This window comes from Varroa jacobsoni, unplaced genomic scaffold, assembly GCF_002532875.2.
Source record: "Varroa jacobsoni isolate VJ856 unplaced genomic scaffold, vjacob_1.0 scaffold_346, whole genome shotgun sequence".
Classification (NCBI taxonomy): Eukaryota; Metazoa; Arthropoda; class Arachnida; order Mesostigmata; family Varroidae; genus Varroa; species Varroa jacobsoni.
In genome coordinates, this window is record NW_019213248.1 from 29,869 (window position 1) to 47,294 (window position 17,426).

At 41.6% G+C, this 17,426-nt stretch overlaps 1 protein-coding gene and 1 long non-coding RNA gene across 4 annotated transcripts in view; one reads left to right on the top strand and one right to left on the bottom strand.

The window, feature by feature from the left end:
* The window catches only part of LOC111259568 (potassium voltage-gated channel protein Shal), a 55,522-nt gene that overhangs the window by 18,426 nt on the left and 19,670 nt on the right, over positions 1-17,426 (bottom strand). For both annotated transcript variants that reach the window (XM_086967950.1, XM_022831701.2), the window contains exons 2-4: positions 9,748-9,910; positions 7,267-7,449; positions 607-774 (exon numbers count right to left, since the gene is read on the bottom strand). In XM_086967950.1, coding sequence (XP_086824076.1) covers positions 607-774; positions 7,267-7,449; positions 9,748-9,900 — 504 coding nt within the window. In that variant the 5' untranslated portion in view covers positions 9,901-9,910. The remainder of the gene's footprint in view (positions 1-606; positions 775-7,266; positions 7,450-9,747; positions 9,911-17,426) is intronic.
* LOC111259570 (uncharacterized) lies at positions 10,414-16,117 on the top strand. 2 transcript variants are annotated; one of them, XR_002679707.2, is made up of 4 exons: positions 10,414-10,606; positions 11,619-11,932; positions 12,246-12,363; positions 14,622-16,117. It is a non-coding gene; the product is annotated as an uncharacterized LOC111259570 (long non-coding RNA). The 2 variants fall into 2 exon arrangements; XR_002679706.1 differs by lacking the exon at positions 14,622-16,117 and having other exon boundaries at positions 12,246-12,923.

Below are 17,426 nucleotides of genomic sequence, written 5' to 3' on the forward strand. Positions count from 1 at the left end.
ATGGTTATCATGGCTCTTAATTGGCCACGTTTCCTATTCATTTTTTCGCCTGCATAGAAGTACGTGTGCCGAACTAGAAGAGCTCCTTCCATATGAGTGTGTCTTTTTCTATTATGGCAAAAAATAATAAATAGGTAAAACCTTTCTGTCCGATTGCGAAAGCCGCCTGTTGTCGTGACGATCGTTAGCTTTGTTACTATTGGCGGCTGGCTGATCATCATTGCTAGGTGAGGTTGTCGTGGTAGCCAGAGACGACGGGCAACAATGGTCAAGGCCAACAACTTTTAAGGTTGTTGCATCTGATACAGCCGTCATTACCGTACAAAGATTTTGAGTGGTTTGACTGGTGGATGCTGAATTGTTCAAGTTGGAGACATTTAAGGACAGCAAATGTTGCCCTTGTCGGTTACCACTAATGGTTCTGAATAGCGGAGGTGACCCTGTGGGGCAAAGACCGGCCTACGACTCAATCGTCTCAAGATCAATATCTAACTGTGTGTGAGGTCGGGAGCGACCTCCCGAGCCCTGTGAGTCCGTTCGGTGATGCTTGCCTGTATGCTGCTGCACCTGATAGCCTTGATGGTCGAGCTTTTTGAGCTTATGTACCTGGTATTTCTTTCGGTTGCAGCGGCCCCGCGAGCCGCAGCAGGAGTTGAGCAGGCCGTGTCGCTCGTGAGACGCCTCAGAGGCAGCTGGCGATAGCGGCGGAGTCGAACTGGGTCGGTTCGGGTTCCCGCCATTGTATGGCACTTCCAGCTCCACAAATTCCCGATCCTGGAATCAGTGTAAAACACATAAAGAACAGGCGGTACTTTAACGACGATGATAACCGTAACGATAAATACAAAATCAAAGGAAAAACGCAATCCCGTAAAAATTGCCATAAGACACAAAGGAGGGCTGCGGTAGTAGCACATGAATGGTGACGTAGTAAAATAGTATGAATACAATTTTATTACAGGATATTCATTACATAAACGTTAGCTAGCTACTTTAGTGCCTAGTGGTTGACTAGAAGAGTATATATTAACATCATTTATAAGGGAATGCAACAATTCAATCGATATTCTTTTTTATTCCTGTCTTTATGCAGGCATGTGTATGGAATGAAGATAGATAAACTGAGATCTACGTACCGGTGAGGCTCTTATTAATAATTACAACTAAATTGTTCATACAAGCGTCCTATAGAGGTATTGGTATAACATAAGATGGCATTTTTGGATGCAGATGAACTGCTTGAATTCCGACTGCCATATGTGAAAGGTGGAAAAAAGCGAGAGTTCGATTAAATGCGCCGTTTCACTCACATCAAAAAAGCCTATTTCTAGTCATCGATTGACTTAACTTGAAAGTGAATTTTATTATTACTAAATTAAACATGTGTCTTAGGGGTACTTAAACGCAATATGTTTACTGGCATCTGTCAAAACTTACAATAGCTCAGCAACGATCCTTTTTTTTTTGAAAGAAAAATTGCTTCTTAGCAGTCGTAACAAGGGCAGATATGCTTGGCCTATAAGCCATGTCATCCAGTATGACACGGGCAAGTTTTCATCTCCGATTTACACCTCAGTTCTTCCATTAGGAATTTTCAAACTACCATTTTATAGGCTGTTCAGTGGTGCGGCCTCTTGATTCGCGGCCTCGTACTTCCTAAAGATTTAGACCAAAAGTGACAAACCTAGTCAAAACAAAGCGGTTGTTTCCGCTGGCGTGTTGGATAGGAGTGACGTTTTTGCGAAAAATGTAGACAATATAAATGACAGTTTGTTTAAGTCGAGTTTTAAGTTGGTCGAAGTTGTTTGCTTAACGTGCCAAGTGAATATCCGACGGATAGCAAAGTATCACAATGATCTATTGATAAGTTCCATGTATCTGCTAAAGTGAGGAGTAGGCAAAGCTTGGCATAAAATGGCCGAGAAAAGTAAAATTTATAATCGTATAGATCACAACATTCGGACGACGCCCGTTTCAGCCATAATTGGTCTTTCCTCTTGCTGTTGCCTATTCCGCGTTGGCTCTTAGCCGTACAATTTCAAGCCGTTAGTTGCTAATTATCAAGTGAAACACGTGGCTATTGAGGGACCCGTGGAAGCGGAGTTCGAAGACGAATGAGCTAAGACTACTTGTACCCGAAATAAAAACATTGACTTTTTAAATCACTGGAACTTCTGCGGCCGGTTTCCTGCACCTCATGAGGCAGCAAAGGAATCTCAAAAGACTCATTTGAGAAAGCCACAAATGAGTCGATGCCGGGTGCCTTTGCCATAACTTTACTGTCGCTTCTTCCCCCTGCCTTTTTGTTGCCCTGTTTTTTATGTTCTCTTTTCCTTTATAATGATTGTTGAGTGATCTGAACCTTTCATCAAATGAAAGAGCGAATGGAATAAGCCCAACAAAAAGTCCTTTATTCACAAAATCATCCCCATAGGTTTTTCTCCCCTTGCTATTTCTCATCCCCATTTTATTCTGTACATTGTATGTAGACTGGCATAACTTTAGTTCGACCTTATTCTGCTCACCACCCGCCGGTTTCTTATTATCGCACGTTCGTGCACGCCGTCTACAATTCCGCACGTTTCGTATTAGGACATTTCCGACTGCTGACTTGCGGCGGATGTTGATTCTAGGTCGCTCTCTCTCCCCTTTTCCTGCTCGTTTTACTTCCCTTCTTTTGATTTTAACTCGAAGCTGTCATCCGTAGTTGTAGCCGTGATTGTGGTTTGGTCTCTAGCTGTTACTGAATCTGGCCCATCTGACTTTATCGGTCAGCCTGTTAGACTGAGCATTTACGTTGTCGAAGAGAGGGCCAGGAAGATAATAATAGCAAATGTCTGTCACCAGCCACTCGCGAAGTCGCCTTGCTCATCCCAGCCCAATGACCTGCCTTTCTTTTATTAGTAATACAACTGATCACAAACGCCACCCGTCAATGTCGTCGACGGCCAGCCACTCTTTAACGGCTTTTGGCGCCTCGGCGCTGTCACCTCTATGCAATAGCGGAAGTCTATAGGAACTCAAGCAGTTGGTCGCAATAGAGTAATGGTCCAACGTGACCGTAAAATGAAAGGAAGCTCATAGTAATGGCATTTTGGTCACGTCCCTCCGCTGACCCGTCGGCTAGAAACGAGGAGCCGTTGGGAGGAGCGAATCGCGCAGAAACTGTCTGCCGGTTCGTCCACTGTCACATTAGAATTAACAGCCGTTTGAGAAGGTTTGGCCGCGGCGGCCACAGCAATGGCAGTCACTTGCATCTGCTATATTGTGGATAGTTGTTTTTTTCCCTCCTCTATCAATTTCATGAACATCTGGGGAACGCTAAACTGTTTGACTACAGCAGCTATGTACTGCTGTGATGCTATTTTACTGAGTATCTATATATATTTTGGCTAAATCGTCAACTTTGCAGTTAATTATAAGGACATGCGATTGCTATTGCGCCTTTATTTTCAATGACGGGTGCTTTGAGTAAAGGCGGTCCTTTGTCATTAGCTATAAGGCCCCTGTACCCGCTTTTTTGATCGAATGTTTCTCGACGAGGAAAGCCTTACAGAAACTTATTATCCTGTGATATCTGAACAAGTGTATTTTGGTATCTATGTAGTAGAAGCATTACTTTCGCGAACATAGTAAATGATAAACAGGTAAATGAAATATTTAGTAATAATCAAGCAGTTTTGGAGCTCCATTAGACGGACGAATCGGGAAAAATATGAATCATAATCGTAGTCTTCTTCCTATTGCATACACCTTTAAAAGCGGTTTCAAGGCAAACACCCAGCCATTTGTGCCTTTAATCATTTCTATTTAACTGTGAATATTGTAGTGTTGAAGTCGTGGCCTGCGAACGGAGAGAATACATACATATGCACACTATTAGTTTAAACAAAGGGAAGTAGATTGTTATCTACAGAAAACAGTATAGGCAAGAATATGTACAATTAATCGCTTTCGGTTCTGTAACCAGCCTCCATATTTCGAGTTTTACGTCCGTCTACGAAAACAAGGTCTGTCCACGCCCGCCTGTATACGCGTCTAAAACTCCGAGGCTTTCAAGGACTCGTTTGCGAACAATACCTGGGCTTGAAGAGAAAGCGTCACACACCCCCCTTTTGTACAAGTCCTGCTGATGCTCAAGGCTTGCTACACACATTGTTACACGATATTCTTGAAATAAGCTATGGCACTCTTTTGCATCAAAGTGTTAGTAGTACATGCCAGCGAGTCTGCCTAGATGGAGCTCATCGGAACTTTAATACGGTAAAGAATTATCGCTCTGACGAGGTTGCGAAAGAATCTGCGTATGATGCAAACGAATATAATGAGGACCCAGCGTTCTAACATCCAGGGAAACAATGAATGGTAAAGTCTTCACTATGTTCAAGGGTCCTGAAATGCTTCGAGTTTTATGTTCGGCGAAAGAGTCGCTCAAATCTGTACAACTAGAACGTTGAACTTAAATATTGCTGAAATCAAGGACCCAGCCCACGCGGATTTTTATGTATACCAGTAGGGATTTACAGCAGTCCCATAAAAAATTTACTCGCTAAATGTCCTCGACATTAATACGCGTGTCGAGCCGTGGTGAACGCTTGTATAAGCCAAAAGCTCGATTTTGTAACCCTTCTGGAATTGCTTGTTTACAGATTGTAGCAAAGGGGTTGTTTGATATTTAAACCTTATTGTTATAATCGAATGTGCTATATGATATTTATATAGGCGACCCGAAAAAAACCAAATATAAGCATCCTCCACTGAAATTCTTGTAAGCTTGTCCCTTGAAACCATCATTCTGTGTATCTTCAGACTATTCAGTACTGGTCCGATCCTGGCGGCGTTTCTGCTGAGCCTGACTGTGGCTAAGATTTGGCCAAATCGAGGCAGTGTATATTTTTGTTGTTTAGCTTTGATCTGCAGGCCACTTGCCCTAACCAATCATTTGATGCTAAATGCAGCAAGGTCAAGGGTGGATAAAGTGACAGAGCAGTAATTCTGAAGTATATTCTGTAAATAAGTTCTGAATATGGGAGAAGGTATAGAGGCGCCAGATATGTTCCTGCTGTAACCTATTAAATATTAATTTGGCCAATGCCCCTTTACCCAAACCTAGGGTGGAATGCTCTGATAGAGACCTGTGCCTGGAAAACATCGATCCGTCTCAGGCAGACGCTGCCGCTACTGTGGTCGTCTGTACGGTCACGTCAGGCGGTAGTAGCGTAGTAAGCGCTTCGTTCTGACTAAAGCAAAAGGTCGTAAAACAAATCAGCCTGCCTGTTCGAACTTCTTTTCATTTTTATCACGAGAGAAACAACGTATAGTGTTATTATGGTTCATCGTAACCCACAGCATGTTTCTGCTGCTTCAGGTAAGTAACGAGGTCAATTACACAAGGCGGAAACGCACCAATTCTTTGGGATAGCCCGAGAGAAATAGTTAGCTAAATGCTCACTGGAGCATGGTTCTTGCTCCCTGTATGCACGGGGCACAGTTAAAAGGACGTCGAGGAGGCCAACCCGACGCAGGTTAGGCGAGGCTAAGTGAAAACCTAGTTGAGGAAAACCTGGTCGCCATTTGCGTTCATCACAAGCTAATTTCTCTCTTTTAGAGAACTCGTCCACTGCTCTCTACCAAGATGCTACGTGCTCTATTCGCTTAGATACGTGTATCAGAATTGTATCTCTGTAGCTAGCGCATTTATAGACATTAAAGATATTACAGTGATAGCAAGATATCGTTGAATAATATCGTAACATAATGGAGAGGGGACACCGAGAGAATAACACAACGACGACGAAAGTACAACAACCCTGACAGGACCAAAATATAAGAACTATCACATATTCATAGCACAGGGAGGCCTACATTTCCGTCTCGCTTCTTCACGTAGTCAATTCTCTCTCTGCATCCGTCCTATACTGGTTTGTATTCCTGTTTGAGATTTTATTATGGTGCTAATATTATGCAAGAGTTAAATATGTGTCTCAAACAATACTGGGTGGATTTACTGGATAGGTCACAAGCAGCTCTACAATGGTCAGAGCGACAGAAAAATAGGAAGCGAGATAGCTTTAGCCGCAGCTATGCCTTCTCATAGTTAGAAAGCGAGAAAATACGCTTTCTGGCCAGCGGAAAAAAGTGTGGCACGCGTTAAGCCCATAGTGAAGTCTCACACGATTCACTCTCGTCTGCGACGATCGAACCTCACAGGGCTTTTCACACGGGGCCATAGGGCCGAGAGTTTGTAGAACTGAGTCTGGGAAGGATTGGCATGATGCCAAGTTCATGATGACTTACGGGCAAGCCATGCCATTCAGCGTCCGCGGCAAGGCGGTGGTAGGTGCCCCCTTTTCTATAGAGTGCTCCCTCCCCTAACCCAGCCTCTCTTCGGGCTCCCACCAATGACACAGATAGGCTAGCTCGTTGTCAAGGCATCGCTGAATAGGAGGTACGAAAGAAATTTCGGCGTGCGGTACAAATAGGGTAGCCTTAGATATCGTTGAATGCTGAGGAAGTAAAGGCTGACATTAGAGCAGACGAATTTTTGGGAACGGCTGGCTTTTACTGGCAACGCCATTTATAGACGCAGCCTTCACCGGCTGGCCCTGACTGTCCCCGGCTCAGGGTCACCGCACTGCATCACCATAAAGCCGCCACTCGCTGAATGGGAAAGCCGTACAGGGCGATGAAACAGGAATCACCAACCAGTATAGAGTAGCAGAAAATGGTGCTAAATACATAACGTCCCTATAATGAGCTGCGAATAGGCCGAAATGTTTCGTCTCAACGATCGTGTGTTGCTATACTTGCTTGTTTACCAGGGCAATCCACAAAACCTTTGTAAAATTAATTTTTTCCGTAACAAAATTTAAAGAGAAAATTAATGCTGTCGATTCACTTAACTTATTAAATATATGCTTTTTCTGCCTAGTAAATTAATTATAGCAACTAATTCTACGTAACGATTTAAGGTAGCCTTCTTTTACGAGAATTCTTGCAAAGCACGTATTATTGGAGATAATAATCAATGGATATATTCGATTTATCATAGCAACGATCTTTGATTTTAACCTTTGGTGAATCTAATAGGACTTCACAGCGTAGCGCAGGTAGCCCTATGTAGTTCCGCCTAAATATTACATTTTTTCTTATGATAACTTGTTGTCGTAACGTGTTTGGGCTATTGAAGCTGTTTTATCGTACCATAACTATATGCTATTCGTTGCGCCATCACTTTTGTATACGTGTTGTCTGTTTGCTACGTACCGTGGTCTTTTCGAGACATCGTAATAGGTGATGATGTTGCAGCTCGAAGATGTCTTCAGGTCCATCATCGATGTCCTGGCCGGACTCCTGTTCGGCCAGTTTTGCTTCAACCGCTTTCTTTTTTGATACGAACGCTGCTCCGCTTGTAGCCTTCGCTATTCGGATACGCGCCATTCGCGCCTTCTATAAGTTGTCGAATGTTGCCAGTTGATACAACACAAAATCAAAAATATCATGTTAAATGATTCAGTTATGCATGAAGGGACGCGATATAGCAAAGAGCCAGTAATGGGAATTGATTGTTACGACACGTTTGTCGATAAGATACAATTGTCCCGTTTTTATGTTATGCAAAATCAACGAACACGTTTTAGCATACCTATAGATGGACTGAAAGTGTATATGGACCTTTGATAAAGAGCCACCTACCTATCCACTCCACCTCGGGTGAACGAGAAAAGCTCTTCGTACAAACAAACGTCATCAAAAAACTTCGATGTTATACTACTGTATTCTTTAGCAGTAGATTGAAATTAACGCTTGGTAGATTTAGCTGCTACTTAGGAGCATGATGGGTTTGTCATATCGTATACAATACCAAAGCTCACTTTATTTTATCAAGTAGGCCATGCACATTGAGAGACCCGATAAAGACCTCACACTCAACTACCTCAAAATCAGGCTTATTTTGGTTTGTGTTCGTGCATCGATGTGAAACTATAAAAGCTAAAAAAAAAAAAAGCTGTCAACGAGGTTGATTGCTTCGACCTGCCTGACTAGACTGCAAGCCGAAGCTTGAGGCTCTCCGGAGGATTAAAAGCTCCATCATATTAGGTCTGGGGCATTGCCAAAGAGTTGATATACATACCGTCCTGCCCAACTTACTTCCTTGGTGAAAATTAAGATTGAAAAGAAAATCGCAAACAAACTGTCAGATGTTGAAATGTGGGCGAACCCCATGACGTCTACAGCTAGCCAAAAGCAATTTCCGCAAGCGGTTCCTTTTTTTTTAAAACATTATATTTTAAAAGGCTTCAAGCTTAAATGTTTAGGTTGGACGACTCAACTGTTACAACAATATTCAAATAAGGCGAGAAACATATTTTTACACTTTGCTCAGTGATGAGTATACAGGCATGTATATGGCGGTGTTAAACTACAAAGCCGTTATATAGTGATTTTGGTATATTTCACTCTGTGTCTATAGTCAGTCACACCCGAAGCGGGATCGGTTTTGTGCGCGTCGATTCGCTGTTAGTAACCTGCCCAACGTTTACCGGATTTATGTGGACTTTGACAAAAATCTCCTGTAATCGCATCGAATGAATGGCCACTTCTTGCAGAGCCTTCATAATCATTCAGCTTTGCCAGTTAGAACATTAATGAGTACTTCAGGATCAAATGATGATGTGGCCTATTAGCGATAAACGGGTAAGCTAATGATAAAGAATACATTGTGTCAAGCATATTGATAAAGATGTTCAAGACAAGCTGAGTTGATTTTTGTAGAGATGTGAAAACACGAATGACGTTACTTTTACAGGGGGTGATCCATAACTACCCCTGACCCAGACAGAAACAGTTAAACGATTCTGGTGTCTGACATTTCGGAATTACATCAAACCCGACCGAACGCAATGCGTTTAGTTATCACTAATATCAAGTTGAGGATTTCGTACGGGCTATGTGTTACCTCGAATATCGATTTCATGACAGAAAGAAAAGTGAGAAAGAAACGTAAAAAAATTCCTCTAATCTGGATACTCAGCGCAAGTGTTCTCCTTCATCAAAGAGTGGCGTCCCAGTTCCAGCTTCGAAGGATCGGATGGGGCCGTGTCTGTCGCTGATCATACGACATTTCGTCTAGTGCCTCAATAAGAACTGATAGTTTTTCTTTGCGCCAGGAAGATATGTACAAAGTTATAATATGGACAAAATTGTAGTACCGAATAATCGCACAAACTTAGCTGTCTCGTAAAGATCCAAGAAGACGTAACCGACCCGGCGGTGTTTCAGCAGTTAATGGAACGAGGGGCTATGTTGACTCTTCGAGTAGGGAAAAAAAAACGTGTTAAAACTCCAGCAAGAACTTTGTCAAATTCGCTTCTCTGAGTGCCGACGTTTAATGTTAACGCGTTGCGGGTCATTTCCACAAAACTGTGAATTTTTTTCAAGGTATGTCTTTCAAGAACTTATTACTGGCCTATTTGATATTGACGGATAACAGATATTCCCTGGTATACTTAGGAACCAGATCATATGTTCGAATGTCGGTTTAGTAAAAACCCATCAGGTAGTTGTATAGCGATATAGGTTGTATAGCTGTATAGCGATTTCGTTGACAACGATTGTCTGTTTCTCGAAATGATACCAGCTAATCGATCAGTGATATGTATATTGCAATAATTTTATCAAGTGATGCCCCTCAAATCTACAATACAACTGTACGAATATGAACGTCACTGGCGACGTAATATTTACCTTTTGAGCCTTTCGTTTATCGGCTCGCTGGCTCTGATGGTAGATCCTTGAGAAGTTCGACACAATGACTGGAACGGGCAGGGCAATCACAAGCACACCGCTCAATGAACACACACCGCCCACGATCTTGCCCGTTATTGTATCCGGGACCATATCTCCGTACCTGGAAAATTACGAGGCAGTATGAAGCAAGTACTGGTACATGAAATTAAGTAATACTAAAAGTCGTGCTCAACATACAATCATAATCGTAGCTAATATATATGCAGTCATTGGAAACGCCATACGAACGTTTATCTAACGACCTCACATTTAAGTTATAGGATAATTAGCTATGTAGAGCCTAAAGTAAGTGGTTGAATTTTTAGATCCACGGATTGCGCACACAGTACGGTATATAGCAGCCATTATACTAATTACTTTCGTCTACAATGCTCCATCAATTCCAAAAAATATATAATTCGCAGACATTCCACACTAATTTAGATCTGAGCTCTTAGCGTAACAGCTGAACGGAAAAAAACCAATTTACTATCGCATACGACGTATTTATATGTCTACCTGTGTATGTTACAGCTGAAAATAAAATTTGCACAAACTCATGCTCCGTTATTTCGTACTTCACGATCGCTTTCTCACGCGTTCTATTATTCTCTGCAGTTGCTATCTTATTTCCAGCACCGATGCAAAACTGAGAAGAAGCTGCGACTTTCGTACCCTTCACTTCGCCTGGCTACAGCGGCTGGGCAAATGGCGAGAACCCGCAGAGGGTAGGACGTTTGACAACGAGATCGGAAGAGTGTCAGCATCCAAAGCTTAGTTCACATATTAAACTCAGGCTGGCAGCTTTCAGTAGAGTGTAAGTATGGGAATTCGAAAGCGGCCTCGTACCGTGCTCTACTAAATCAGATCGTCTCGATAGAAATTATCATTTCTGGCTCATTTGCGGTGTGTCATGGTGGTGCAGAGGTCCCCAGAGAGCAGCGGACACGTTTCTATTGACCGTTTGTCTCTCTGATAAAAAAAAAACGCGGGGCATTTTTAGTTGCTACTGCATGTATTGATCGTGCCAATATTATGGTCGTCTTGTTTGTGAAACTCGACCCCATGACGCTATTTGCTCTTATGGAACCGTGTCATATAAGTAAGTAATGTATTCCAATATCGAAACAGCTAAGAAGATATTAGAGCAAATTGTCCACGATCCGACTGGCCTGCAAGTCGGCCGAATTCAATAATTTATCCATACGTAACAGTGTATGTCTGCTAACAACTATGTGGCAAGCACATGCGCCGAACAAATCACTTGAACATGACCACATCTTTTACCACAGAATCGGCCTATTTTATAAGATTAGTAAAAGTAACGATCTTTTTCCATTGTGCCAATGTTGGTATCATACGATCACGATTCAGCTTGTTTTATCCTGTCTCCCTTCATGCGGCTGTCTGAATCTGCTACTATGCACGCCTATGACAACGCACTATATGATATTATTGAACATTCGCATTGTTATGCACTTCAGATCCTGGATTTTTTTTTTTAGCAAAAAAATGTCGGCCAGCTTGAAAAGTCTTTTTCTATCTACTTGAACATACCGATTTTCGTGTTCTAGACGGTAAGCTGGGTATATCTTGTGCCGCTGCCTTTCCTTTTACGTTAGCAGTGCTCTTGGCGAAAGCATTTACACCCTGTATTTCTTTGGAAATATATAAAACAGTTCCGATCCTGCATATGGTAGAAAAACGAAATCATAAACAGTTCGCTTCGTTTGTACATAGAGTCGTGGTCCTTTGCATCTTGCTAGTCAAAATCCTGCCTTCGGTATAAAGCCGTGACCGCCATTTCTGCTATTGGCATATCTTCATAGGTAACTCAAGCGGGTCACAGCTTTTTTCTGCGTGGCGCTGCAAGGAAGGAAACCCCCCAAATGAGTTGTGTGAATAAGACAGAGTTGTTTCAATAGTGCTCGATGGATACTGGCGTTCCTGCCTCCACGAAGAAACAAAAGACTACAGCGACAGCAGCTGAACAACCTAACTAAAAACATTTCTCGGAATCGAGAAACACAGAAGTCTGGCATTCTGTTTGCCTCTGGCTTCCTCTTCCTGTCACCTGCCGCCATCTAACGACTGGGGGCCTTTCAGTCCAGTAACATTCTTCAGTTTGTAACAGCGTTCCTGCGTAAGTTATTATTTTGTTGCTACATAGATCAACAACAAAGTACATCTCCGTCGTTCCTTGAACCTCCCGCAAAAAACTATCTGGATGTAGGATTCATTATTGATAAATTTCGCTTCACTTCTTTGCGGCTTGGAAAATTATTTCATGTCTACCGTTCATATATTTGTCTCAGCTGCAACTAAACTAGAGATGTTTTGAAAGCTTTTTGCATCGTTTGACTTGCTTCAATCAAACCGCTTACAAATTTAAGCCCATGAGACGTGTGCATTTGTAAAGGCTATTTTACTTAAAGAATGTTTTTTTTTTTTAATAGAAGTCAGCCAAAGACCGACTCGACTAGCGTACGTAGCGAAGTTGTCTGCGCCTTGGCCTTCAGCGGACATATTGATTGTGTGAACGCGACGTATTCGGATATGCACGGTCGGCTGAAGGTAATCACGTGCATTCCAGAAACAGAGGAAATTCAGCCAAGACTCAAGTAGCCCCGCCCATAAAAAAGCTGCCGAAATTAAAGTTTTTTAAACAAAACAGTAACGACGAGCAAGGGAAAGTCTAGAGCTTTAGCCAACTCTCTTTCTCTCTTAGCTAATTGATTGAGAGTATCCAAAGATGTTTTTAAGCTAGAGCTTGAAATCAAGGCTTGTAAATTATCTAACTAATATTAACGCCAGCACGCCTTCGTTAGTAAATGTGTCTAACCATATTCTCTACATTATATTTGTACATGGACCACACTGTGGGAAAATCGTCTGCTATAGCTAGCAGTGCTTTCTATGTACATATGTATTAATTATTATATTATATTCTATATATATATATATATGTTACTGTATACAAAGAGAGTTCCGAGTTCCACGAACTATGTGTGTTGTTTTAATTAGAAAGCAATATTACTAGCAATAATACGACGAAGGAAGCTGAGATAATGTCTTGTTTTTTCAACAAATGGTTAGCGACAAAACATCATTATTCTAATGTTGTCATTGACGGCCTTTCCCCTTATTAATAAACAGCGTGTAATGATGTTACCTGTCGCCCAATCTTTCCATGGTATATCACTTCTTTGTTTACTATCTACTAGCCGGTTGCATATTTAGTTGTAGAGAGTAAAGACTTTATTGTGCACAGAGCTAAAACCTAATACGATCAATACCTGTACCGAGGGTCCATTATTTTATCGGTGATGCTCGGCCTCAACCCTATCAACGATATTCAGATTTGTCTAGAAAAGATAGAACAGCTTTGCTTTTTTCTTCTTTCTTTTGCTTCTAGAGCAATACGAGGAATTCATAGAGTCAGGGTGTGATGGGTTAGAAAACGTTGTGTGAGAGCGTGCCAATGCTCAGAGCGGTTCCTATTCATTATAAGTTAAGAAGGTAAAGTGTAACTCCTTTGCACAAAACAGACCTTTCTCATTGTTAATATCAAGGGCTTTTTTGGATGAATACCATTGGTGAAAACGAATAGTCCGACTCTGCGCTTCTTAGCTTCTCACTCAACGTTTCTAGCGTTCGTCTGTCATATGCAAAGCTCCATTCAAAGAGAGTCTTCCCTCATGTATCCAAACATAATGATATTTTGTGAATTCATTAATTAGGTGATAGTCTTTGAGCCTCCGATTGTAATGCTTGCTGTTAATTCAAACGTAAACATCATCATCACCACTACATATATATACATAGATATTTTTTTGATAACTTATTCAGCGATTTAATATAGAGACAATAATAATAACAATAGAAAACGGCGATATCTTGGCTTTGCGAGACCGTTTTTTTGTAAGTTCTTCAATTAATTACACCAATGCGTATCGTTCCTGTCGTACAGTTATTATCGACCGAACATAACACGCAGCGGCAGCAGCAGTAGTAGTAGTAGTAGTAGTAGTAAAAACAAAATTGCTATCTTCAACGAATGATATAACGTGCACGTATCCAGCTGAACGTCCTGGTATATTTATCGGGGCAAAGGCCTGCTACGCAACGTCATATATCTGTTGCATGCTGTTTATGAAAAACAAGACGGCGATATGAAAGTTTACAAAAAAAATCTCTATAAACGGTTAAATTGTATGAATGCAATGATTGACAGACATTTAAATTGGGATATCCAGAGTTGAGCCACACGCATCTTCGCTGCAGTTTACCGGATATAGGATGTTCACTAAACGTTTGGCGTTCACGTTTCTACCATGTTCTTAATATGGTATAAACGTAAGACCAAACGAATTTTAGATCGACAGCAAGAAGAATAGATTCAAGGTACTGCGTAATTTCCATAAAGAAACATACATACACATCGTACTAGCAACTACTGAATCATCTCGCTTCTGTAATTGTTCTGTTCTATTAAATATGCTAAATATAACCATACATGTTTAACGTTTACACTTTGATTAATACTCGAGGCAGGATGCTTTTGGGACGTTGCGTTCTAGACGCTTCAGGACGCGACAGGAATAACAGTTGTTCGTGCAACATATTGCCATAGTGAGACTTCGCGGCTGTCCCGTCTGGAAAATACTATTCTATTAAGTGGCATATAAAAATCTTCATACTATAGGCCCGTAATACCTTCAACAAAACCTACCAAATATCTAACTAGTATGCATGGCTTACTGTAGCCATAAAAAACGAACCACGCAATTTTTGTGTGCATAAAAAGTGTTCTTTATTTTTACCAATTTCAGAACCTCGTTCCGGTCATCAGAAAGTGAAGCTCTAAAAGAATATGGACGCCAATATCTTCAGTTTCTTAAGGGTTGTTTTGAATATCGTTTCATTTTAACGAGCTTAAGGTAAAATAAATAAATGTGTAATCCAGCCTACAAAAAGCAAGCGTCTGTAGTCTATAACGCGGCAGGAATGGTAGAGGGTAAAAGGCCCCAGCTTTTAAGATGAATGACAATGTGTTGTCATTCATCTTAAAAGTTGAAAAGTTAAAAGTTGTCTTAAAAGTCTTAAAAATTGTTGAACAAACAATCAAAGCATGTGGATAGTACCTTCTTTTATCATTGCACACGTTGTTTGAGTAGGGACTGTTAACGCTCGAACGTTCGTCCTTGCCTGCACTTCGCTATTTCTTGCAGTCAATATATTAAGATAATAAATTTAGAAAAGAAACGATTTTTCTTTACATGCTTTTCATAGGTGTAGTACGGCACGAATATGCTTTCTTTGTGATGTCATGCTCCTTCAATGGAACACGAGAGGGAAAGCTACTTCTCGATACTCGGACACTGAAGCACCTACTCTTTCTAATTGAGGCTCATTTGTACTTTTCAATCAATTATATTTTTTTCCATCACAAAACGGAACATATGCTTTTTTTCTCATTTCTCGGTAAGAAGGATTTACGTGCCTTAGGACGTTTTTATGCCCACGTAAATAATACGCACGCCTATAAACATATGCGTACGAAGTCTTTTTTGGCACCTTTCTGCGCTCTCCCATACACAAATACATATATGGGCCACAAACATTATGTGTGTATTAAAGAATCCTTGCATTTCCTTGGAATACATGTCGCCGTTTTAGCGTTGATTAGTGCGTGCTTGTCAAAATATCTGTTTAGGCAGCAATCTAATACGTACCTTTCACACGCTATCACGCTACCAATGTAACACAAAGGAAACGAGGAAAAGACGAGCAATATCAACCGCCCCTAGCAGCTTTCCTCTCTGTTTTTCCTACATTCGCACTCAGTACTTCACACTTCTTCACACACACAATCGTGCCTCGATTTTATCATTTGATCATTACAAATCATGGCTCAATACCTACACATACATCTATTTTCGTGCCTTTTGCTCATCCGTCATTTTCTGCATTTCAAAGCTAAACATCTGGCATAATGCTGATGTTCCTGCCGGTACTATCAAGGCTGTTAGATGAGAATGTACCGCATCGCTATGCAACATTTAGCCAGCAGATAGCCCGTTCTGGTACAACTAGCGCCAGCTATAACGCTACTTGTAATAATAGGCGGCGGTGACGGATATCATGTTGTGGTTGGAAAATACGATGTCAATCTAATCATTCTCTGCTTTCATACTATTATTACTGCACCTGACATTTTGACTTTCGTCCACGGAGATCGGTGAATGGCCGGTGAAATTTCGTCCCCTCCAACTACCTCTTTCTCACCGCCTTCTGCCTGTTGCTATCTGCCGCGTCTCTCAGGCCGTTTTCCTCACTCCTGCCGTCTTTAGACTATACTATTTTTTCCTTTGTCTTCTCGTCTAGCATGTCGCCTGCTTTGTCTTTTTTTCGCGTCTTGCTCATCCTTGTCCGTGGGCCCGATCATATTTGTCCTGCATCGACCCACCCTTTACCACCTAGCTTTGCCATAATGCCAAGGGCTCTTTCTCTAGATTAACTTGAAAAGGTGTGACGTGCTGACTCTCTCACTCGAGTATCTGTAAGAGCGGATTGTTCATCTATGAAAAATCGATAACACCAATTTTTAGTCATTACCTGCTGCTAGCTTCGCTACCGTTTTACTTTGCTTCTTTCCTCTTTGCTGCCCCCGTTGCGGCCTTCTATATCTATCGGCGGCCAGCTGAAGAATTGGTATAGCGAACTTATTCCACTCATCGAGATCAGAACTGCTGAGAATGGCCGCTTTCATCAGAGCAATGATTATAGGATTGTAAGAGCCCCTGTCCTACATTTTCTTCCACGACGAGGAACACTGCTTGCGAGTCAACTGAGCAGCCAGAGAAGCTGACAGGCTTACCAATTTCATCAGTTGAAAAAGATCACTACTACTACTACTACTACTACAGCTATGGCCGCCATTTCCGTCGTTATCACTGCTCCCCGATGCTTTTGACGCAGCGGAAGCGCCAGAGCAACGATGAGTACGAAAAAGGTTCTTTCCATAACCTTCTGTATCGTCTTGTAGTTTCATTTTCGCATCCACTTGTAACACCACTTGTGGATTATATAGTATCACTTGCCGATCTGTAACCTGATGTCTCTACTTTTGTGGGTGCAGGAATATGTACATATTATATAGATATAGGTTTATGCAGGGTGTTCGCGCTATATAAGGACACGTATTGGTAGACTGGCTTTAATACAAGGCAGGACAAACGGTTTGCCAACAGTTTATCCTCTACTACGAGTGCAGATTAGCTAACGTTTAATACTTGCATGCCGCAAACATTGAACTGACATTATAAATGTTTTTGGTTAGCCGAAATAGACGTCCTGTTGCATTGTGACCAATATAAAAAATAACTTCCTTTTTCCGCACTAGTTTTATAGGTTGCAATCAATACGAGGCTGCACAAAGAAGTTCTTATAGCATAGAAGGGGGCTTACACGACAGGAAACCCTCTGTAACAATATTTGCCTCTCGGTTCTTTCAAGGACAGGATATGCAAGCTGTCTACGCAGCGATTACATTTGCCGGAGACGCCAAAACCAATCGCAGGAACGGCGGCTGGCTTACCCAGTTTATAAAAGATGCTCCCCTGTATATGAAATAA